The sequence below is a fragment of the Marmota monax genome, unplaced genomic scaffold (genome assembly GCF_021218885.2).
Source record: "Marmota monax isolate L192 unplaced genomic scaffold, Marmota_monax_Labrador192_F-V1.1 WCK01_AAM20220418_F8-fsc00298, whole genome shotgun sequence".
In the NCBI taxonomy this organism is placed as follows: Eukaryota; Metazoa; Chordata; class Mammalia; order Rodentia; family Sciuridae; genus Marmota; species Marmota monax.
Window position 1 is genome coordinate 1,080,220 of NW_026694888.1, and position 24,410 is coordinate 1,104,629.

Below are 24,410 nucleotides of genomic sequence, written 5' to 3' on the forward strand. Positions count from 1 at the left end.
CCTCTCACACGGCTGCGCCGGGACCAGCCTTGGATCTGGGGTGGTCCAGATGCAACATAAGGCACAGTGACTCACACAGTCAAGAGGCTGCCCTGGTGTCCAGGCCACGTCTACCTGCTGGCTGTCCTGGACAGGGAGAGGGCTCCTCAGAGGAGCTGTGAGGTGGGGCAGGGGGAGTGGGAAGGGGCCTGGAACGCCTCTTCCTCTGAGGAACAGGATGGCCATCCAGACCGTGAGGCCACACCACAGGGACTCAGCGTCCACTCGAGTAACTGTCACTGGAAAGGGGGCGACATGGATATTGGCAGGGATACTTAATGCACTGGAAAGCAAAGGCGTCTGGATTCACGGATCCGTGCAAGACGCTCGCTAGGGAAGCTGCTCATGGTCAGAAGCTTGTAAATAAAGGAAAGGATCCGGACCTCATCCAGCTTTCCTGTGTAAACTATCCCCTGCTGTGACCACACAGTCTGAACCTCTTTCCCATGAGCTTCAGCGGCCAGTGGGAGAAGGAAGAGAGAATGAGGGTGTGCTGTCCTGTCCACCGCGTGGAACGGTCATCGGCTGCATCAGCTGTGCATTGTCTGTTACTGTTGCTCACAAAGATCACCCCGAAACAAGCAGGGGTCAGCTCCCAGTCTCTGTGGGCCAGGGGCCTGGCCTCCCACCTCTGCCCCAGCTGTTGGCCAAGGCTCAGCTAGGAGGACCTGCTTCCAGATCACCCCGGCTCTGCCCCTGATGGCCAGCTGGACAGAGGACCTCCAGTCTCCCTGGCTCTTGTCCAGAGGCTGCTCTTAGCTCCCTGCCACTTGGTCCCTCAGAGGTCAGCTCTGTGGTCACTCACTCCCTCAGTGAGTGACAGATGCCACTCTCCCCAATTCAACCTCAGAAGTACCAAGTGGCCTTTATTTTCTCACCGTGTATTCTATTTATAAGTGGTCTGGTAAGTCCATCCCCTCAAAGTGGGCAGGGGGCTGGGGATGTGGCTCAGTGGTTGAATGCCCCTGAGTTCAATCCCTGGTACAAAAAAAAAAAAAAAAAACAACAAACAAACAAACAAAAAAAAACAAAAACCAGGGGCAGGGATCATTGCAGGTCCTCTTAGAGGCTGTCAGTCATGGTCATCCAGTGGCTCCTGGTGGAAGGGCATGCCACTTATGCCATGGTCTTGCCAAGAAGCAAGTAATCCCAGTGGCTCGGGAGGCTGAGGCAGGAGGATCATGAGTTCAAAGCCAGCCTCAGCAACTCAATGAGACCCTGTCTCTAAATAAAATATTAAAAAGGATTGGGGACGTGGCTCAGTGGTTACGTGTCTCTGGTTCAATCCCCAGTTTAAAAACAAAAATGGAGAGAGAAACCGAAGTCACACCCGAATCTGACAGGAGAGTGAAGGGAGATTGACAGGCCTCAGGCACAGCCTACGTGAGAAGAAAGAGGTGCCGTCACCGCAGTGTTCTGGTTTTCCTTGAGATGACAACAGGCCAGAGCAGATGGTCTCACCATGAGGAGGCGGGCAGTCACCTGCCTGCAGTGGGGAGGCAGCTGCCCAGGGGGCTGGCAAGCACTTGGCAGACCCAGTGCTTGGGCTGAAATCGCAAGTAGGGTTCTGACCCGGGTCAGACTCCTCTGGTTCCAGTTCAATCAAGGAAATTACTTTTTGAAATGAAGACAGGAGTTAGGCCCCATCTCTTACCCCGCAGCCCGTGGCTTTTCAGGAAACCAGCCAGACAGTGGGGACCTCAAGAGTGCGTGCCTGCCGACGGCTCTGGCGAGGGTGTGGGAATCGTCCGGGGACCTGCATTTGTCAAAGTCCTTATCTTGGCTTCACGCTGGGGTTTTTGTAGGTAGAACAATATGATGTCTGGCATGTGTTTCAAAGTGTTCTGGGCCACAGATAGAGAGTGGGGAGGGAGTGGTCTGATCCTTGCCAACGACAGGGGGCAGGCATGTGGACTCCGCCTGCCTCTGCGTCTGTGCACGCTGGAAGTTTCCACAATAAAACATGAAATAACACAGACAGCCACACCCTCTGCTGCAGATCCTCAAGTGGCTGGGCAGTGGTGGGACTTGTACGTGGCTGCAGCAGTGCAGAATGGGGCTTCTCCAGGGTCTTGGGGACAAGTGGTCTCTGAGCTCAAGGGTAGGGGAAGCAGCTGGAGAAGGGAACCGGGGGCCAAGGGAGCCAGGAGACTCCAGCAAACAGGGTGGCCCCTTGCTGCCAGAGGAGGGCAGGTGCAGGCCAGCTGTGGAATGGCGGGGGTCATATGGCTTCCCCATACATGCACATGCACAAAGGCACACACGTGTATGGCACACAAGCACAATTTACAGGTGTGCATATCCACGCACATACACATAAAAACAGATGTGCATGTGCACATGCAGACACACACCCTGTGGGTTACACATAGACACACACATCCACACACGTGCATACACACAGATACACTAGACAGTGAACGTGTGCAAACATACATGCATGCACACACAGAAGCACACACTTGCTGAGGTAGCCTGGGGAAGGGCCCTGCTGGCAGAGGTAGGACTGCTGGCTCATGTGAGCTGGAGCCAAGAGGGCAGAGCCACCACCCTGACTGCTCCTACTGGGGCCAAGCCCAGGGACCTTGCCTGCTGAGGAGCTGATCAATACCTGGGCCATGCAGCTGTTCCAGATGGGCTGGGACCTGGGCAGCAGAGACCTCGGTGGCCTCCACCAGCTCATCAGGGTTCCTGCTTCTGCACCCCCAGCCCCAACCCCATGCTCTACAGGTCAGGAAATCATGGCCAGGAGGGCCAGCGCCAGGCTTCAGGCCCCGGGGAGGTCTGTCAAGCACTGAACTGGAATGACCAGCTCAGGTCCCTAGACTGGGGCAGAAGCAGCAAGCACCACGAGACTGACGGGCTGTAGAGCCGTGGATGGTGCAGGAAGACATGGACTGATGGGAACTGGGGTGGAGTGAAGGGGCAGGGCCGGAGCTCAGCAGGGCCTGGGAGGTTAGTCGGGGTGGGGGCTGGGGTCAGAGTTCAAGAAACAGGGTTGTCTCTAACTGGAGCTTGCTCAGTCTGACAAGGCCCTTTCCCTGGATCTGTGTGTGTGTGAGCGCGCACACGCACACACACACGTGTTCACAGGCCCCAGGCTCAGGTCTGCTCAAACTCAGGGAACTCTCAGACCCTGCTCCACGCATGTTCCGAGCTGCTGCATCTCGTGGGGCCCACCAGTACCCGCCCGCACCCGCCAGCCACTAATCCTGCTTCTACTAGCAGCCCTGGCCAGCCCCGCAGACCTCAGCCCAGGCTCCCCGCTCCTATGAGGTGGAGACCCGGACGGGAACAGTTTCAGGAAGCCACGTGGACAAGGCCAATGGGCCGGACCCTGTGGCGGTGCAGACCTGCACTGACTAGACACCAGGATGGTTCTGCAGGTGCCCCAGGGAGCACTGGGGACAGCGCGTCCTTCCCTGTGCTCCGCAGCTCGTGTGGGCAGCTCCCAGAGCAGGATGCACAGGTGCCATGGCAGGGAGCCCTGCAGGTGGATGGGAGCCCACCATGGCCACTGACCCAGCCAAGGGACCGCCTCTCCTCTCAGCTCACTGTGGTAGCCCTGGGTCTGGCTGTGTGCCACGCAGAGTCAGCCCCCTGACCCTCCTCACGCCCCGTCAGCACACACTCCACTGAAATTTGACCCCATCACGCTCAACCCACAGAGGTCTCCTGAGGTCCCTGGACTCACATGACAGCCCCAGTGCACACCTGGCCAACCCCGCCTACCCCACCTACCATTCTTGTGAGTGGTTTAAAGATACGTTGATGAGCTGTGGATGATACCCCTTTACCTGCCCCGGGTTAAGGCCTAGAACCCGAGAGGGCCCTCGGTTCCCTCGCACTCTGTCCTGTCTGGCCTCACGCCCCACTTCAGAGCAGCTGCTGAGCCGCTTCCTTCCACAGCAGCGCGACACACACGCCCTCGGTCGGCTCCTTCCCTGGCCTCTCTGTGCACACTCCTAGGATCCTCCTATGGGTCCCTGAATGTTGGGACTTGTCACAAGTGGGTGCCAGACTCTTCCCCGTCCCATCACACACTCGTCATGAGCGGATCTCCCTGCCCATTCCCCAGTCAGCCCCAGACTGACCCCAATGGTCAGCTCCACAGACCTCTGGTCTGAGCTCCGGACCTGCGTAGGGCTGCCTGTCAGGCATCCTCTCGTGGGTGCCTCAGAAGCACTTTAAATGTACCGTGTCCCAAACCAACCACGTCACCCAGCCTGTCACCTGCGTCAATCTTCCTTCAAAGCCTCCAACTCAGAGCAACCCCTGCGTGGCCCAGGCAGATATCCGTGCCAGTCCCGACGAGTCCTCCCACCCCGCTTCCTGCTCCCAGTTAGACAGTAAGATGAAGGAACACACTGTAAACCCTACAGCAACCTCTGAAGAGGCAAGGCAAAGAGACCATCAGATGTAGAGAAAGGCAAGGAAGGGGAGGGAAATGGGTACAAAGAACAAATAAGACGGACAGAAAACAAACAGCAGGATGGCAGATCCAAACCCGATCATTCAATAATCAATCAAACACAGCTCGTACAGCGATCCAATTCAAAGGCAAAGATGGTCAACGGTCATCAAGCTGGATTAAAAAGCAGATGTGACAATGTGCTGTCACCTCATACACACCTTAGGTACAAAGAAAAGTTAAAAGCAAAAGAGAAGCCGTGTAGGAAGCAGGTCGTGAGTCGCAGCCCTGACCACAGGGAGCCGGGACAGCAGCACCAAGCAGACGCCAGCACAGGGGCACTCCCAGAGACAGAAGGAGTGTTTCACATGATAAAAGGTCTCTTCATTAATAATGTCAAACCATTCTAAAAGCAAATGTGTCTACTTATAAAGGTGTGTAAGTGAAGTAGGCTTATAGGCCTAGGAAGAATGAGGCTCCATCATGTCAGGGCTACTCGACACCCTCCTCCCAGGGCGACTCAGCACGTGCTGAATGTGGATGACGGCGATGTGTCCTTGGATGGATGCAGGACAGACGCCTAGCCACAGCAGAACACGTATTCTTTCCAAGTGCACATGAAGCTTCTCCAGAGCAGGCGACGGGCTGGGCCCCAAGACAAGTTCCACACCACTAGAGCATCACCGGGTGAGCTCTCCAGTACCACAGCCCTTAGGAAGAAACCAGTAACTAAAGGCCTAGGGCAGAGAAGGCCTGAGTATCTATCTGCAAGTTAGACAACTCACCTATAAATAACTCAAAGATCAGATAAGTAATCAAATACTGTGAACTAAAAAAAGTAAATGAGCTTGCAAATTTAAAAAAGAATACTTTGAACCAAATGATGATAAAACAGAACTTGTAAGAAGAAAACTAACCTGTGGCTGAGGAGGGCCCCAGCTCTAGGGCTTGCTGCAGTAAAGAAGAAAGAGCTATAGTCATCAAGATCCCACTTCAGGAAGCTAGAACGCCAACAATTCCAACAACAGATTAAACCCAAGTAAATGGAAGAAAGACATAATTTAGAAAAATAATATAGAAAATTAATAAAATATACATTGGCTCCTTAAAAAGATCAATACAACTGATGACCCTCCGGCTAGACCAGTCAAGGAAAACGCACGGATTACTAACGTGAGGAACGAATGCTAAGACCCCACAGCCTGCAGACCTGGGAAGAATGACAAAGGAATGTTTTCATAACTTTATGCAAACACACTTGGCAACTTAGACAAAATGGACACATTTCTTAAAAATCTCAATTCGCCAAGATTGATACAGGATCACAAAACTGGAATGACTTATGTCTGTTACAGCTGTTAAATTTATACCTTTCTAAGAAGAAAATGCCTTGCCAGTTCCCCGGGAGAGTTCCACTGAACATGCAAGGATAAGACAACCTCAATCTTGACTCCTCTTAGGAAGAAGAAGATCGTCCAGCTCCCCTCTGCGGCAAACTCTGCCCTTACACCAAAACGGCACAGACCACAAGAAAAGCAGACCAGCATCACACAGGAACACAGATGTGTGTGTCAAACATTAGCAGATTATATCAATACATAAGATCAACACTACATCATCAAGTATCCCAGAAATGCAAGATTCATCTTAACACTAGAACATCAGTGTAATTTACTACAATTATAGAAAAAAGAAAGAAAATTCATATAATCCTCTCAATAGATGCAGGAAAATACTGGACAGAATTCGACACTCACGATGGATGAGCACTCCTGGCACATGAGGAGCGACCCCACCACCCAGGTGCCAGGACCCGTAGAGCCCCAGAAAGTGCCCTAACACACAGGCCCCCGCCCAGCTTAAGCCGGAGCTGGGCTGCTCCTTCCCTGGCAGCAGGTCCTGGCCTCCTGCAAAGGGATAGCACGTCCAGGCAGCTGCAGGGGACCCAACCTGAGCCCTGGTCTGACTAGGGGACACTGCACGTGTGTCCTGGACCCTGTGATAGGACACCTTAGAGTCCCAGCCCAGATGTGGTGGTGCTATCTAGGTGGACACTGCCTGCACTTGCCAGGGATCAGAGGAATGACCAGGGGGTCCTGGCATCAACCAGATGGCCCACAGGCTGTGGCTGAGCCCTGCAGACCCTGCAGAGAACCGAGGCTGCCGAGTGGCAAGGCCAGGCCTCCCCACCAAGGCCTTTCCTCCAAACCAGGAAAGAACTTTTGCAGATGAAGGGGCTACATCCAGGGCTCCAGGCCAGAGCCTAAAGACTTTAAGGTTTCCTGGGAATAAAAGGACTCTCCTGTTCATTTCAATTGGCAGCAAATGTGGCTTAAATCTGGTAAACATTCGGGGAGAAACCCCACAATAAAGCCAAGGGAAGCACACCCAGGACACCAGCAAGGCGTGGTCACGAGTGGAGACAGGGTCAGGGCATGGCTGAGCCCTGGCCGGCTGGTGCTGCCCATCGGGGCTCTGACCAGCGATCCCACCCGTGGTGCCTCCTGCCTGTGGAGCCCTGCTCAGGCCAGGCTGTTCCACCATCACCTGCTCTTGGGGCACCAGGACCCCTGTACTCACCTCGGAAGCTCTGAGCCCCCCAGGCTACCCTGGGCTAGGGGAGGGAGGGGAGAGCGAGGACAGAGAAGGTGCCAGAGCCAGCACAGGGCAGGACATGGCTCACAAGGAAGAATGCTCACCAGCCCCAGAGCAGGAAGTGGCAAGGGAAGGAATCGGCCGGTGGTGTGGACCAAAGTCTGCCGGAAGGCTGGGAGGAGGTTCTCGCCCACACCCAGCCGGCCAGTCGGGACCTGCCTCCCTTCCCTCCACCAGGGACAGTTGTACCCACCATGTGGCGGCAGCCCTGATACCACTGTCCTGCCGTCCAGTGTTCTGGAGAGTTCTGGGTGTGTTGCCCAGGGCAGCGGTGGGGAAGAGTCCCCAGCTTTGGCTTTCTCAGGGAAGCCCTGTGTGGAAGGGTAGGCACAGGCCCCTGGGGACACCAAGGGCTTGTCAAGGGGCATGTAGGAGGTGGGGCTCTCAGGCTGCAGGGATGCTGCTAGGGTCTGTGTGCCTGTGTCCCCTCAATTCCTGCCTTGAAAGCTGCACCCCAGGAGGTGGCGTAGGAGATGGGCTTAGGAAGGTGATTGGATCACACAGGTAGCACCCTCAAGGGGGAGATGAGCGTCCACACAGAGACCCAGAGAACTCCCTTATCCTCAGTGCTGGAAGACACCTCCAGAAGAGAGCCAGGTGTGGACCAGGACGCAGCCTCCCCAGGCCCTCTGGAGTTGCGGGAGGCACGTTTCTGCAGTGCACAGGCTGTCTACTGGAGCAAACACCTGAGGCACCTGCCCCACAAGAGCGGGAACTCGCTGGGTGGGAAATGTTCTGACCGCCTCTACCGACAGGTCGACCAACAGCCTGCAGTGGCCACTGGGCGCTGGCTGGCTCCACCTGTAGGCTCTCTGGAAGAGCCCTGGGTGGACAGACCCTTGAGCTGCCGGGCTGCAGCTCAAGCACAGCCCCTGGTCCCCTGGCTGGTCCCCAGGGGGGCCCTTCCCACAGCAGAGCTCTCAGGCTGGGCGAGGGTGTCGGGATCTAGATGGCCTCCAGCCTCCGAGACTTGGGCAATGAGGTCATCAGGGCTACCAGCAGCAGCTTCAAAGGGGCCACCCCAGTTGGCAACTTAGAAATGTCACTGGGGGCAGCCTGGTGCCAACTCCTACTGGCCTCACTGGAAGCCAGAGGGTGACCCCAGAGGTTCCTTCTGAAAGCTGTCCCTCACCGGGTGCCCTGTGGACGGCCTCAGCATTACCGTCCAACACACTGTGCTGAGAGGAAAAGTAACAGCTAGTAAAAGCATGCTGGACGGGGAGCAGGGCAGAGGGGACCTTCAGGGACGGGCCTCTGTGGCCATGTGTGACACTAAGTCAGGTGGGGCCCAAGTGTTTCAGCACCAAGGAGGCCTCAGGCAGGCCTTGGACATTCCAGAGTCCAACCTCCCAACAGGCTGGCTAGGCTGGACAGGGCCTCAGGGGGCTCTGCTCACTTGTCCCACTTCCTCTCCTTCCTGGCCAGACACCTGTCCCCAAACTGTCCCAGGGTCCAAGAAGAGTGATAATGGGCTTTGGAGCTGGGTCACCCACTGCTCACTGGCAATGAAGACCCACCACTGGTGGCAGGGAGACTGGCCCTGGCCCTGGTGGCAGTCCTATCCGGCCCAACTGGCAGATTTGCTCTGGGGTCGACCAGAAGGTGCCCAGGGAGAGGGATGTGCTGGTCAGCTCAGCAAACCCTGCTCAGATGCACAGACCGAGGAGCCCCCAGGATAGAGAGAGCTGCCTTGGCCAGCGGGGTCAGGCCACTGCAGGCCTGGGACAAGGCCTCTGGGCAGGGGCAGGGAAGTGGGCAGCTGGCACCTTGAGCTATGCCATAGGAGCCATCCAGGGTCACTTCCACGCGCAGGAAGCCCTCAGGCTTGTGCCCATGTTGGTGATGCCAGCTGGCTGTCCTGCAGGTGGGCATTACAGGGTTTGGCTCCCCCAGAGTGGTGGGTCCAGACATCTAAGGACAAGAAGACTCTGAACACCAGGTCATGTTAAGAGTGGCAGGGCTGAGGGTGCCAGGGACACCGCGGGGAGTCATGGGATGTTGGCAGGAATAGCACAAGTCACCACTCAGGTCCCACTTGGCCAGGCCAGTCAAGGACAGTGAGGGCAGCCATGCAAAGCCCAGTGCTGGCCCACATGCACCTCAGCCAGCTTCCAGACCCAATATCCATGGACGGAAGTAGTGTCCCAAGAGGAAAGACTGTCCCCACAGCAGCTGTGAGCAGGACCACCTAGGACTATGGTGCTCCCAATGCCTGCAAACTGGGAAGGAGGACATCCAGACATTTTGAGAACCACAGGGCACATTGGTCCTGCCTAAGTGGACACACACAGCCCCAAGAGGCAGCTGACACAGTCCTGCCAGGACTCGCCTGCATGAGCCCACCAGGCTCTCCACCTGTCACTGACATCTACCGGGGCTAGTGGGAGTGACCAGCACCTCGTCTCCTGGTCAGGAGGCAGTCAGGAAGGACGAGTGGGAGTCTGGAACTACCCCACCACGACAGCAGCTGAACCTGGGTCTCAGGGGAGGCTGGAGGTTAGGGCCCCTGAGGCTCCTAAGACACAGGGGGAGACCATCACATCCCATGACGCAGCATGGCCCCTGCTGGAACAGGGGTTCCTGGAGACATCATGGACAACTGGACTCTCAGCCAGGGGGACCTGATCCTCTCAGGTACTGACTGCAGCCACCAGGAGAAACAACGTGGAGGACAGGTCAGAACCAGGCCCTGCAGTCTCCTGGGCAGAGGGGACTGGCTCTGCTGTGGCCACCCAGGTAGCCAGCTGGGGACTGTCCATGGATGGTCTCCACCCCACTGGACCCGTGCAGCTGGCTGTACAGGGGCAGGTCTGGCCTGGGGGATGCAGGAAGCCAACCCCCTCCTGTGCACACCAGCTGAGAGAGTGGGCAGCAGAGCTGAGACCTAGGACAGGACCTGCCTCCTGAGGTCCTGGTCATCCCTGAGAGGACACCTAGGCAGGCAGGTGACAGTGCCGAGCCACCTCCCCTGTCCTGCTGGGCCCCTCTGATGGGCTGCCTTCCCGTCACCTTACACCTGCTGGAATCAGGTTCCTAGGTGGGCAATGCTGCCTCGGGAGCTGAAGAGCCCAAGGCCTCCCTGTCTCTGGTGGGAGCCCCACAGGCTCCGGCCTGGCTCCTGGTCAGCTCAGGGCGCTCTCCAGCCGTACCCGCAGAGCACCCTTAGGGATGCTCTGGTGGTCAGTCCCTCACTCCTGCCCCCGAGAACTGCTCCCCAGGTGGCCCAGCTCCTCAAGGTCAGCATAGAAGCCAGTGGACTCGGGAGAGCTGGGTTTGAAGGAGAAAAGGCCCCAGCCGGTTCACGCTGCTGCAGCGGGGGGAGCTGGGATGGAGCGCCAAGGGTCGCAGACCCTGGGCCAGGTCCTGCCGACAGGGACGGTGCCCCAGACACAGAACCCTCCCCGTGCTGCTGGAGGGCAAGGACGGGATGGGGTGGCAGAGGTTGGGGTGGGGGTGACAGAGGCGGCCAGGACCAGGGCCACAGGGAGTAGAACTACGTGACTGGGGACAGCTGACCCCATTCAGACCTGAACAGCAATACCCCAGCCCTCCCTGACATGTGGGGTGTGCAGCGGGGGGAAGATGGGGGGCTGAGACCCAGCGAGGAACCCAGATTCCTCAAAGATGGGTTCTGGCTGACAGCAGAGCCACGTCAGGGCCAGGTGCAGGCGCTGCCCGAGGCTGACAGCCAGCAGGACCCTGGGGACAGACATCCATCCGCGGCTCCGCCCAGGAAGAGCCCACATCTGTCCCCAGGGTCTTTGGTGGCCATCAGCCTCGGGCAGCGCCTGCACCTGCCCCTCTCCTCTGCAGCTTCTGTTCCCTCAGAAGGCTCCACCCCGTCTGAGCCTCCTCCCAAGGAGCCCTCTGCCTCCTGTCCTGGGCCCACCCGCACCTGCCCCACCACACTCCTTTCCTCCCAGACACCACCTCCAGGTCAGCCTTGCCCACCCCCAGAGCCCACGTGGCCCTCAGCCCACCTCAGCACCCACCCACACCCCTTTCTGCAGCCTCTTCAGGCTTGAGCCTCATGAAACAAGACCAACCCACAAACTGCTCGTGTTTATTTATAGTCATGTCCTAAAAGATATTTCAAGTGATAAACAGCTCCCAGCAACACCTGTTACAACACGTGCCCGCCTGGAGTTGGCAGGACCATGTGGAAGGGACCCTGGGGTCTTGGGCATGGGACAGACACCACAGGACTTCCTGACCCTCCTGCAGCACCTGTGCCACCCCAAGACTCCCTCTCTCCAGGACAGAGCACCTCACTCGGGACCCAAGCTGTGGCCACCCTGCAGAGCTGAGGCAGGTCAAGGCTTGGCCAGCTCCAGCCCCCAGAGCTGCCCCGTGGGAGCCCGGCTAGGCCTTCATCACTGCAGTGAGGGAAACCTGCAAGAGGGACGGAAAGGTGGGCTCAGGGCTGCTCCCACCCCCCCCCCCAAATGCCCCTAGGGACTGTGACAGCCCAGCCCCCAAGTCCCTGCAAGCTCTGCCCTGTGACTCAGGGTAGCAGAGGCCACTGAGTGAGGCAGCTGGGAGGGGCCTCAGGCACTGGGATGCAAGGCTGCTGGGGGCTGCAGGCAGGGGCTGCACGCACCTCCTGGAGGACCTGGCCCAGCATCTCCTGGCTGTGAATGGACCGCCTGTGGAGAGAGGGCAGCTCACCGGGGGCCACCTGCTCCCGGCTGGCCTCTCACCAGACCCTCCTCCCAGCTCAGCCAGGCAAGCAGGCCCATTCATGCCTTGGGTCAGCAGAGAACCAGACGGGGAAGGCTGCTGAGTGCTCAGGGCCAAGAACACCTGCTGGTCATCCCAAGGCCCAGAGCCGCACCTGTCCACTCTGGTTGCTATGGTCACCATGAAGGAGCCCTCGGTGTCAGGCCAGTAGGTGGAGGGCACGACCCTGTAGGTGCCCGCAGACAGCAGGCAGAGCCGGCTCACCTCCTGGGCATAGCGATGTGGCACACAGCTCAGCAGTGGCTCCTGGAGCAGCAGGGGGCCTGCACCCTGCCTCTCGCCACCTGCAGGGACCTGGAGGGTGCAGGGCTCAGCCTGAGGCGGCTGTATGGATGGGGGCACTGCCCAGGCAGCAGCAGCTGGAGTCTGCTGGATCCCAAGATGCTGATGCCTGGCCCTCCTGAATCACATGCACCCCTTTTCTGGGGAGCAAGTGCCAGGCCCACACACTGAACCTCCCTCCCACTGAAGTTGGACCACCCTTGCCAGAAGGCCCTGGCAGTGGCACCAAGCCCAAGAACCTCAGATCAGCTCTGTGGTCGGCACGTACCACTGCCCAGACCCCAACCCAGAGTGCTCTGGCCAGCAGCCCCTGGGCACTGGCATTTTGGTCTGAGCTCCTTCCTGGTGGCCCACACAGCACGCAGCACCGGGCAAGGTCCCAGTGTCTTCCTCAGCTCTCTGGGCTCAGTGGCTCCTCCGGGGGAGGCACCGACCCTCTTACCAGAAATCCCGCTCTCTTCTCTTGGTCACTGCTTGCCAGGCCATGTGTTCCCACCAGCTATAGCCCAGGACATCCTCAGCCATTGTCCTCCCAGGACAAGCACAGCTCCGTGTGGGCTGGGAGCCCCAGAACTGTCCCCACAGAACTCAGGGCCTGTGACCCTGAGACATGAACTCTCCCTCCCCCTCCAGATCTGCTAAGTGTGCCTCCCCTGGCTGGCTATAGCAGGGGCAGGACAGAGCCGGGCTGAGGAAGGCACCGGGTGAGGTCTGATCAGCCCTTCCCTGGCAGGAGCCTGAGCCACCTCCACCTGCAGGAATGGCTAAGCATGAGCAGCAGTGTCACCAGAATGGCCCATGGCGAGGTCCCTTGGCATGACCTCTGCTTCCTGACCCTACCCCTCCCAGGGCTGACCTGGACTGATGCGCCGCCCTCTGGAATGACACTGGGGCGACTATCACTTTGCCCGGCTGCCTCCTTCCCGACTCACCTGTGCAGGGCTGACCCCAGCTGCAGGCTCCGGTAGCTCCAGGGGCACCCTCGGGCTGCTGGCCTCCCTGAGGGCACCCCCACCTCTCCTCTGCCTGCTGGTTGCGGGAGCAGCTCACCCCACTGTCTGCTCCTCTGGCCCCACACACCCCTTCTTCCAGACCAGGCCATCGCTGCTCTGACTTCCACTGCCCCCCACTGGGGTGCAGCTCTTGCCAGTCCCACCCAGGGCGCTCAGTGACATGGGAGGGGCAGGTGGTATGACCTGGGTGGCTCCTGGGTGTGTTCACTCCCTGTTGCACCAGTGGGTAGGGCTTCTCTGAAATTGCTGGCTGGGGCCAGATCCATGGTGAGGCTGGGTGTCTGCCCAGAATCCCCTGAGCAGCCTCCAGGGTCCAGGATCCTGGGGTAGGGGGCATGCTCTGGGGAGAATTGACCTCAGGACACAGATGTTCCGAGCCAGGGTGAGTGGCCAAGGGCCATCTGAGCTGACCCCAGCAAATACAGCCTTAGAAACCTAGAGACCAGCCTCCCATGAGACCAGCCAGCTGGGCTGATGTGCCCAACTGAGCCCAGGCTCTGCCTCCCAGGCAGCTGATTACTGGGACAACATGGGACAGACATGGGTTGCCTGGGCCTCCCCGTACCTGTCCCTTGCTGAGGAGCCCACCTGGAAGACATGAAAGCCAATGGGATGCAGCTGGCTGTCACTGAGCGGGCAGTGCTGGTGCAGGGTGATTCGGATGCATCGGGGACTGGAGCCCTCGGGGACCGAGAAAGGGAGGCAGGGGTTGCAGAGGTAGGAGGCGAAGTTCCTGCTGCCCCCTGCTGTCCGGCCTGCTCTCCAGCAGCCCCGCAGCTGCAGGGTCTCCCACTCGCCGGAGGGCAGGGCTGCCCCAGGGGAGGCGCCCTTGGCTGCTGGCCTGACAGCACTGTGGAGGGAAGAGCGGAGGAGGGTGCTAGCAGCCTGTCTGAGGACTGTGCCCAACCAGGGCAGCCACCAGAGTCCCATCCCCGGATGAACCCTTGCTCACAGCTGCCACTGGCTCCTCACCTGAGGGAGACTTTGCCTGTGGAGAAAACTCGGAGCAGGAACTGCCCTGGCATGTCCTTCAGGAAGGTGCTGGGGACAGCCAGGTAGTAGCCAGGGGGGAGCTCACAGTGTAGATGGACCTCTCGGTCATATGCATGACACACAGTGCCAGCCACAGGCGGTGTGGACAGGATTCTGGGCAGGCTGACCCGCCGTTTCTCCACCTGCAGAGGGCAGGCAGAGGTCAGTGGGAGAGCGCCCAGCACCCAGCTCTCTGCTCCCTGCTCAGCAGGAAGGCCTCTCAAGCTAGCAGGTCAAAGTCCATCCGCACCCTCATCCTCTCAAGGGCCAACTGGAAAAGCCAGACCCAAGGCTTCCCAGAGCCCTGTCACCAGGGTCAAGAAGAAAACAAACAAATCTACACAGGGCTGTGCCCCCAAAGGCCCCTGGCCAGCATAGCTGGGGGACTATGGGAAAGGGCTCAGCCCCTCCTTCGTAAGAGGAAAGAACCATAATGCAGGTCTGCCCACAAAGGGCAGTGTCAGCTCCCAGCCCATGAGGACACAGCCACTGGGCAGGCAGACGGGCAGCAGCGCCCAGCCCAGCCAGTCTTCCAGGAAACAGCCAGTTTAGGATCTAGTGGCTGAGTGTGACAAAAGCCTCAGAACAGTCCCAAGAGGTCAAAGATCAGCATCACGATCCCCACAAAGCAGGGGAAGGAGCCAGGGAGGAGTCAGAGGGTCGTCTGCAGGACGGAAGCAGCTCCTCTCCTGAGTGGTTCCGCTCACTGTGCTGGAGAGCACGGCCGAGAGCAGGGCCCGTGGGCAGCTCCTGTGGCCCCCCTCTGGCTGTTGCCCTGTTCTTCTCTGGCCAGTGAGGCACAGGGCCTCAGCTCAGCTGGGTCCATGGCAGCCCAAGGAGGTGAGAGACAGGGCCCCTGGCAGAGTGCCAAAAGCAGGCCTGGTCCCCACAGCCACTGCGGGGGTGGGCGGGGTGACAGTTACCTTCCAGATGTGCAGGCCCACGGCCTGGTAGTCCTTGACCTGGTGATCCTTGCCCAGGAGGCTTGATGGGGCAGGGCCACAGCCCACCAGAGCCCGGGCCCTGCCTGCTGGGTGCTTCCTGGGTCTCTGCAGAACAGCCACACACAGCTCGCTGGGTTCCGAGAGCCTCAGCCAGTACTTGGGGTTGCAGGGAAAGCAGCTGTTGTTCCGGCAACCTCCAGCTGACTGCCCCACGACCCAGGCACCAGGCAGCGCCTGCGTGTGGCACAGCGTCTTCTCTAGCAGGAGAGCATCCACATCAGCTCTGGGACAGCCCTGCTGTACCCCCGGGCCATGCGGGTAAGCCTCAACCTCCTCCAGTTCCCAGGATGCACGGGTGGGGCCTGGGCATGAGCTCTGCCCAGGGTGCCCACGTGGGACCCACTCTCCTGCTGCCCTACCTGTGTAGAGACTCTGCAGGTGGCCGGCCTCTGTGACGGGGTAGCCAATGGTGACCTCCTCAAATTCCCTGAGGAACTCCTCTTCCTCCACCCAGAACTCCCCGTCCTGGAGCTGGGACAGCAGCTCGGCCCCCTCAGCTGGCTCCACCTGACTCCACCCTTCACCCCTGTAAGGAGCCTCCCTCAGGAAAGCTGCTCCCAAGAGCTGGCAGCATCAGCTGGGGGCCCGAGAGTCCCCCCTTCCAGCACCCCGTGGTCCTGCTGCTGGGCCCCCTCCCGTGTCGAGAGGCATCCTGAGATGAGGGGCCTCCCCACGGCAGCACTTGCGGGAGCCTCTCTCCTTCCCCAGAGGGGCTTCTTGCCTCTGGACTGGCTTCCCGGACACCACAACCCAGAACGACACCTGCCCTGTGGTCTCAGGTGGAGCTGCTGCATGCACTCCGGCTGGGAGTCCACCACCATCTGCAGCTCCAGGCTTCCAGGGGATCCTGGCTTAGCTGGGTCTTCAAACCAAGTTCCTGTTCCCGGGTCTGCGGGTTCCCCCAAGACCTAGGGTCACGGTGGTCCCACACCTCCCAAGAACTGCCCGAGGCCCTGAACATAGCAGTGCACGAGGTGCCACCAAGTGGCCCTGCAGACATGAACACTGACCTGACAGCTGGACTCACTAAGGCACAGGCCAGAAGGCCGGGGACCACAGGGTCTCAGGGCCCTGCTCCTGGCACTCACCCCTCTCTCCAGAGTCCCTGCCAGCAGTGCCGGCCCCAGGGGTTCAGGATCCGCAGCAGTAGGATGCCCTGGCCAGCTCGTCCCCGGAGTTCCCGCAGATCTGAGACGATGAAGGCATGGAATGCCCCCAGGTCCCTGGCACCTGTGTGAGGCAGAGCCCAGGTACAGAACAGAGTCCCCACGGGGGAGAACACACGGGTCTCCGCCACCCTGCCAGAATGTTCCAGCCCGGGTACCAGGAGGCTCCAGGGCCCAGGACCACGGAGCGCCATTCTTGACTGCAGGTCAGTTAGCTCAGGAGTCTCCAGCAGCACACTGTGCCATGCAAAGAGCCAAGGCGGGCCCTGGCTTCTTGTGCAAGCCATTCCTGTCCCAGACCTTGGCAGCCACCACATGTCAGGGAAGGACCTCTCTGCTTTCACTGCCACTGAGCAGCCGGCAACTGCCCAGAACCAAGAGACCCGTTGGGGCAAAGTCAGCTGGAGGCAGGGCCATTCAGACCAGAGGTAACAGGGAGGACTGGCTGCCAGGCGAGGGCTCACCTGGTGACACCTTGGGACACATGGAGGCTGACATGCAGGAGGCAGGGCAGTGGGCCAGAAAGAGCAAAGTGAGCTCCTGGAACTACCTCAGGGCTTCACCTAGGGCACCACAGTTGCCACTCCGGTGTCCCTCTTGTCCCCAGCCCTTGACACTTCAGTGGGCTCCAGCCATTCTCTCTGGGGGCTGGGGGCAGGGGGCAAAGCCATAAGTGCTAGGAATTAGCCCTACCACTCTGGGGCAGGCCCAAGTCAACAACTCCAGGGAGCTGCTGGCTCTGAGGGAGTCCTGGGACCCAAACCAGCACCTGACCAACCCCAGACACTGCCTGGCAGGGTCCGCGAGGCTGCCTGCATGCTTCAGTCCATACTCATGTTCATGTTTTTAACCAAAATCATTATCAAAACTAATCCTACACGTGGGGCTGGGGCTCAGTGGTAGAGCCCTCGCCTAGCATGTGCGAGGCCCTGGGTTTGATCCTCAGCATCACATAAAAATAAATAAATAAAATAAAGGTATGTGTCCAACTACAACTAAAAAATAAATATTAAAAAAAACACCTTACATGTAAGTAGAAATTACAGAGATGTTCACTGGAGTATCATTTATGACAAACAAAAGGACTCAAACATCCCACATTAGAAGAAGTATAAAGAAAATCTTGGCAAGTCCATTAACAAAACAAAACCCTGCAACATTCACATAACAGCTTAGAAAGGCACACAAAACACCAGAGCAGGGGCTGGGGCGGCACAAGCCAGCGATCCCAGCAGCTGAGTGCCAGAGTCCAATCCTTGGTACCAAAAAACAAACAAACAAACTAGAAGACAAAACATAAAGACGTTTATAAAAAAAAACAAAATACCCAAAAAAGTCACACGTCGCTGACATCTTCTATACCAACTTCCCTCATGAGCCTTGATACATTTCACTAAAACAGAAAAGGGGTCTGGATTTTGCAGGGTCGCCAGTTGGGTGGATGACGAATGTGATCAGCCTCGACTCTGTCTGCCACCTGCTTCCTAGACTCTCTGCAGGACACAGCCATGTGGGTCCTGCCGCGCTCTACTGAAAGGACTGGTCGAGGGAAGAGGGAACCTCTCTCTGGAGAAGGGGCAGAGCGCCAACAGGCATCAGGTAGGCAGGGAGCGCCTGCGGCCACAGCCTTACCAGCTCGGGGACTGAGAACAGAGCAGCTGATCAGACACTGGTCCTTCAAGCGGAGCAGCTGCCGACACGTCCTGTGCTCCCAGCCACGGGGTCTGTCTTGCTGGCCACGGGTTCCTGCTAAGTCCTTCAGGCTCCACCTCTCTGCCAGGCCACCAGTTAAGTCCACCAGGGCATCTGCCACCTGCCCTGCCCACAGGTGTTCATAGGACCCGTAGACCCTAGGGGACGATAGCGTCGTGGAGTGAGCCTCAGCAGGACTCTCGTCTTCCAGTCTCCACTCCCATCAAGCCTCTTACTGTAGTTGTCACCAAGTCTGGGCTTGGTCTCTCCTGCAAATGCCCATCAACTGTGTCCCAGCAGCTTCTGCCATGCTCAGACACCTTCTGGCCTCCAGTGCGGGCAAAGTGTAAAACGAGAATGGTGCAGAGACACCAACGCCCTCGTCCCTGGAGCTCACACCCCATGCGCAAATATCAATGAGGTCCCTGGCCAGCCCTTTCAAATGCCTGCCAATGGGTCAGCTCCTTCAGCAAGTTGCTATCCACAATCTAAAGGGAAAGCTGTGCAATCAAAACTCGCAAAGAATACTGTGACAAGTGAGTATTGCCACCCAAGTGGCTTGCTCCTCTCCAACAACTGTGCAGAGGCCACCTCTCCTGAACGTTCAAGGACAAGTACGCAAAAAATACTTTCTTGTTGGGTCTGAGAAAATGAAAAGGAGGACATGTTTGTCCTTCCTGCGGAGCGACGACCCCACCTGGACTGAGAGATGGGGAGGCAGAGAGTGGGCAGGATAAGGGCCAGCCACAAGCCCCAAAGCAGAACACCTGCCTCTGGACCCACAGGCCCGGCTACCAGACCCTAAGGTTGCCAGGCACTCTGCGGCCCTGAGCAAAGAGCCACGCATGGATGTCACAAGCCAGGACGTCTAGCCTGGTCCTGCTGCTCAGTACAGCACACGTACTTGGCATAGACCTTTTCCAGTAAGGGAAGCCAGAACACATCCTCTCTCTGGCAGCGGGAGAAGCAGAGTCTCCCTGCAAGACAAGGCAGACGGTCATCTATGGTCACCTCCTCCCATCTTCCAAACTGCCAAATTCGACAGGTGAAGAGGCCACAGTATGTCTGGTCGGACCAGCTCGGCTGTCCTGGAGGGAAGACCTACCGCGCACAGGGAGAGGAAAAGCAGAACATGAGAGACAAGCAGCACTAGGAGCCCCCAGCATCTTGACCACAGGTTGCCCAGCAAGCACAGGTGCCTGCAGAGCGCAAGGGCTTGGTGGACCTGCACCAGTGTCCATCCCTGCTCACAGCAAACTCAACCACCAGAAACAACATGCACAGTCTTTCCATCTGAATACTTTTGAATTGCATTCAGGAACACAATATCCTCCAAAACTTTTTTTAAAAAGTCAACCATTACATTTTAGTCCCAAATAAGTATAAAACCTGAATCCAAAACAACTGATTCTGGCAGGTACAAGCGACTCAACTCTTGACAGAACTGGCTGCAAACAGCAGGTCCCCTGAGCCTAGCAGCCCTTCGGGCTGTTGGACCCATCACGCCCACTCCTGGTTCCCTGGGATCTCCGATTCCCATCCAGGGATAGAGGAGCATAGGGCCGCACCAGGCAGACCTGTACGTGCTGGCCCCACCACTCAGGGGCCGGGAAGAGGACGACCATGGGGTCAGCACTCTCTTCTGAAAGAAAGGTCAAAGCCAGTACGGGCTCCTGGAGAGGAGGTATGAGAGCCATGTGTTTTGGCCCAGGGCAGACAGGGCTCCACATGGGTGCACCTGCCCTATTTGAGAACCCTGAGCAAAGAGCCACGCCTAAAATAGCGAACACAGAAGAAAATCTGCACAGGCTTCTGCGCTGTGGTATCTGCCAGAACAGTTTTGATTACCTTTCACATTTTTACATTTAAAACCTGTTTTTTTAAAAAAAGAAAATCAGCTGGGCATTGTAGTACAGGCCTATAACCCAAATGACTCAGGAGGCTAAGGCAGGAGGGTGGCAAGGTTGAGGCCAGCCTGGTCAACTTAGTGAGGCCTTATCTCAGAATAAAAAATAAAAAGAGCAGGGGGTATAGCTCAGTGGCAGAACATTCTGGGGTTCTATCCCAAGTACAGGAGTTGGGCTAGAGAGCAACAAGTTCAGGAAAGAGATGCCAAACCAGTAACACAGGCCCTTCTGCTGATCCTATTCCGTGCCAGGTTGGTGTGGTTTTGTGGTTTGGGTATGAAGGGTTCCCCAAAGGCTCGGGTTGAGCCTGGTCCCCAGTACAGCAGTGTGCAGAGGTGACTGGATCAGGAGGGCTCTGACTTCCTCAGAGGGTCTGTCTGCTGAGATTTGTATTTGATGGCAATACTGAGGTGGTGGCCTCCCCAGTCCACTTCCTGACTGCACTGAGGAAGTTCGGATCTGCCATACCCTTCGACCATGATGCTCTACCTTGCCTCAGCCCAGAGCAATGGAGCCAGCTGACCATGGGCTGGAACCTCTGCAGCTGGAGCCAAAATAAACCTTTATCTCTCTAAGGAAAGATGTTTTTTACCAGGTGATGAAAACAGCTGGCCCATGTCTTTTTACCCCAAGAGCGTGGCTCTGGCCACATGGAGAACCAGATCTCAGAGCGGGGCAGAGACCCCCAATCTGGTCCACTCCTGCATGAGAGGGATATGCTGGTCAATAGTCGCAGGCTTGGAGCCCTCAAGCTTCCCACTGACCTCCTGCACAGCCACGGAAGCACTGCACAGGGCTGTGTGTCTGAAGGGGCTCCCTGTGCAGAGAGAGGCCTGCTTGGTCACAACCCTGGGCCGGGAGCCCCATACCTGGTCCAGGAGATGCCGACTCTTCTGCAGGGCGGCGCAGGCACACAGGAACCAGCAATCGCCCAGCAGCCCCTGCTTCACCTGTCCTTCCCAAGGGTTATCTGGGAATAGCCGGGGCGTGGCACAAATTTCCTAAAATAAAGAAATCATCCAATCTTAGTGTATGCCTGATGGCCAGTCTTAAGGAAGGACACAAAGATGCTGCCTGATTATTTCTGATCATTGGAGTTTCCCCACCCAAAATGAGGGGTGTGGGGGGAGCTGGCTCCTCCTAGCCATTATCCTTCAAATCCTCCTGGCTTCAGATCCAGATTCAGGGGTCCAGTTCAAACTCAGGTGTGTCCATCTCTATCCACCTACCCTCTTGGCAAAATCCTCAACTCTAGCTGAATTCAACCATGCCCCTTCTCAAAACAACTAAATACTGGTTTAGAAAACAATTTCACCTCATAAATTAATAATGGCACAGGGTTCTCTATACGCTGGAAAACTTACCACTTTCCCACAAGGCTCCATATCCCACACTTCTCCCTTCCCCCTCGTGTCTCACAATGTCCATGCTGCCCCTGCCCATGCTCCTGAGCTGTTGGCCTCCCTCCTGCTTCACCAGAAGCCACTGGCCTGACCTCTCCTGCCATGTGCTCAGTTTTTCCACCCCAGGTGTGGGTGGGGAGAGGCACCATCTTTAAAACATGTCCCTTGGCATCACGGCTGCTTCCCAATGACCTCCTCAGGAGCACTACTATGTTGTTCCTCCCTCATGCTCAACACAGGCCCTGCTAGACTGTCAGTCATATTCCCAACCCTCCACCAAGTCACCTCCACAGTGTCACTTCTAACAACACCAACCCCTGAAGGCATGCCAGCAAGCCCTCTGGGCTCCCACAGTCCACAGGCTCCTCCAGTCCAACTGCCCTCACAGCCTTGGGTCAGGCACTTGTTTCACCATGCGTAACACCTTCGGGCTCCTTGGGCTTAGCCTTTCCCCTCAGATACCCATCCTCCCACATCACATGCTCTTCCATGCCCTGGACCAGCTGCAAATTTTGCTCCATACCCATAGGGAGGCCTCTAGCCCAGCTCTTCCTAACAGCTCCATCTGAACATGGGGGGTAAACCCAACTCCAGAGCACCCTGGACTCTCACCTGGACCACCACCAATCCAGTTTCTCAGGCCAAACATTGAGAAATCATTCTTGATTCCTCCGTTATCCTCAACTTCACCAGTCACTATGGCCTGTCCAGCTCCCTCCAAAGTAACCTCAAGTCCATCTATTCCCAAGCCTTGCCCTCTGCTGCTCGTGTACCCGAGCGTCCTGCAAGGGCCATAGGCACTCTCGCCTCAACAATCCACTTCCTGCCCAGGAGTATCAGTAAGCTTCTTTCTTTTCCCACAGTGCTGCTTCTTTCTTGTTGAATACTGTTATTATTATGAATAGATGTGAACTCGATAGTTACAATATTTAAAAAATTGCCATGAAGGAATAAAAAGCTATTAGATACATTTTAATGCCAACCTGTCATCCTCTGCTCCAGTCCCCTACAAGTGAACTTCTTAAAAGAGAATTCCATAGAATCATTCCTTTATCAAAAACTTTCTACTGGGGCTCATTACACCTAAATCCCATTTTTTTTTTGGGGGGGGGGGTTACTGGAGATTGAACTCAGGGGCACTCAACCACTGAGCCATGTCCCCAGCCCTTTTTAAATATTTTTATTTAGAGACAGGATCTCACTGAATTGCTTAGGTCCTCACTAAGTTGCTGAGGCTGGCTTTGTACTCGGGATCCTCCTGCCTCAGACTCCAAGCCACTGGGACTATGGGAGGCTTACAGCGGCCCAATTGCGTGGGAGTGTTGGCAAAATCCAAAATTGAACTTCTACAACGGTTTTGCTTTGTGGGCTTAATCTGGCCCTTCCAGAGGGCACAAAGGGACCTCAGAGCCTGAGAACGGCAGTCACAAGCAATAGAACAGGAAGGCTTGTGGCCAGAAGAGGCAGGTATAGACTCTTCAGAGAAAAAAAACAGGGGCTAGGTATTTCATCTGTTGTTGTGCCTTGAGCAACAACCTGCTCCTGAGGGTCAAGTTCTCCAGCTGAACTCAGACAAACTGTTCAACTGACTTGGAAATTCTAGGAGATCCAAACTTGTCTGCACACTCTGCAGTGTGTAGTGCAGCCTGGTTCTACATTCACTAGAGTCCTGGGATGTGTGGAGCAGCAGCCACCCTTCCCTAGGTTGTTCCACATGCTGTGGTTGTCTATAACGATCCCAACTTCTCACGTGCATCGGCTCTTGGCATGCATATGCAAAACGCCGAGGCCTGTGGAAACAAACGAAGAGGGCGAGAGGTCTGAGTGGCGGTACGCGGGACTTACATTTGGCCACAAGTATGTGGAGGAACAGAATTGCAAACAATGCTTTCCTTTCCCTTCTGCACATGGGAACAATTTCATTCATAACGTCTCGCCTCTGGGTCTCATTTGGTCGTGGTACAAACATCCCGGGGCAAACTCTCCACCGAGCGCATCTGAGCAGCACGCCGTGGGTCAGCTCCGCAGGTGGGGCAGCGCCCCGCCGGGTCCTGGCGCTCCCAGCTCCTTCCCCGCCCACCTGAGGGGCTGCGAGGCGCGCGCCGGCCTCCCGCCGCACCCGCCCGAGACCCGCCCAGGCCGGGCCCCACCTGGGGCCGCCTCCACGTGATGTCCTCCCGAAACTGGGCCAGCGGCGTGGACAAGTTGAAAAAGAGCGACGAGTCGGAGGCGGGGAACGCCGCGTCCCGGAAGAGCTCCCGCGCCGGCGCCTCGCCCCGGCCCGCCAGCATCTTCGGCGCCCTGAGCGCCCATCTGCAGCCCGTGGACCCGGCCGCCGCCGCTGCCGCCGCTGCTCCGCGCCTGCCTCGCCCGCGGGACCGACGGACGCTGCCCCCGCCGCGAAGCCCTCCGCTCCGTCGCCAGGTAACTCGGCCGCAGCCAACCAGGCGCGTCGCTCGGGTCAGGTGACGCAGCGGCCCAATCGCGCGCGAGCGTTGGCGAGCGCGAGCGGACTCCGAGCGCGCGGGGCTTCCGGGCCCGGCTCTCGCGAGGCTGCGCCGTCGGCCCCGCCGTCCTTCTCCCGGAGCCGGCGGGCGCTGGGACCGCGCCGACCGAGGCCCCTTCCCCCTCCGGACGGGGTGGGAGCGCCGCGGACCTGAGAGGGCGGCCGGGGCGAGTCGGCGCCGCGGACTGCGGATCCCAGCGCCCCGCGCGGCTCCCAGAAGGCGCCCTCCTTCCGGCGCTGCGCCGCCGGAGAGGCGTTACCTGGGCGGGCCGCGCCCGGCTCCGGTTGTGCCGGCGCCCGCGGGTAGCGCTCCGAGGCGCCGGCGCCGCCCGGGCTTGGCGTCGGGTTCCGGGGGGCAGGAGCGGCCGCGGTGCTCCGGGGGTCGCAGACGGCCGGGCGTCGGGTCTCCTGGACGCGCGGGTACCCCTCGTGGCCGCTCACTGCCGCGGGGAAGTGAGGGCAGGGCCTCAGGACCGTGCTGCAGGACCTTGTGTCCACTGCCAGGACGGAAGCCGAAGTGTAGGGTCCGGTCGGGGAGAAGAGGAGCGGCCCCTCCTTCT

General features: G+C 58.1%; 1 protein-coding gene across 3 annotated transcripts; it reads right to left on the reverse strand.

Moving 5' to 3' along the window:
* Window positions 1-11,152: 11,152 nt before the first annotated feature.
* On the reverse strand, window positions 11,153-23,743 carry Capn10 (calpain 10). 3 transcript variants are annotated; one of them, XM_058573460.1, is made up of 13 exons: window positions 23,495-23,634; window positions 23,190-23,341; window positions 20,811-20,942; window positions 18,939-19,135; window positions 17,975-18,192; window positions 16,265-16,406; window positions 15,536-15,702; window positions 15,096-15,373; window positions 14,113-14,315; window positions 13,729-13,990; window positions 11,940-12,139; window positions 11,706-11,751; window positions 11,153-11,497 (listed from the first exon to the last, which is right to left on the reverse strand). In XM_058573460.1, exons 2-13 carry the CDS (start codon window positions 23,265-23,267, stop codon window positions 11,468-11,470), a joined length of 1,953 nt encoding a protein of 650 aa, XP_058429443.1. In that variant the 5' UTR covers window positions 23,268-23,341; window positions 23,495-23,634; the 3' UTR covers window positions 11,153-11,467. The 3 variants fall into 3 exon arrangements, with proteins under 3 accessions (XP_058429443.1, XP_046282764.1, XP_046282766.1); XM_046426808.2 differs by lacking the exon at window positions 23,190-23,341 and having other exon boundaries at window positions 23,495-23,742; XM_046426810.2 differs by lacking the exons at window positions 11,153-11,497; window positions 11,706-11,751; window positions 23,190-23,341 and having other exon boundaries at window positions 11,997-13,461; window positions 23,495-23,743.
* Window positions 23,744-24,410: the final 667 nt, after the last annotated feature.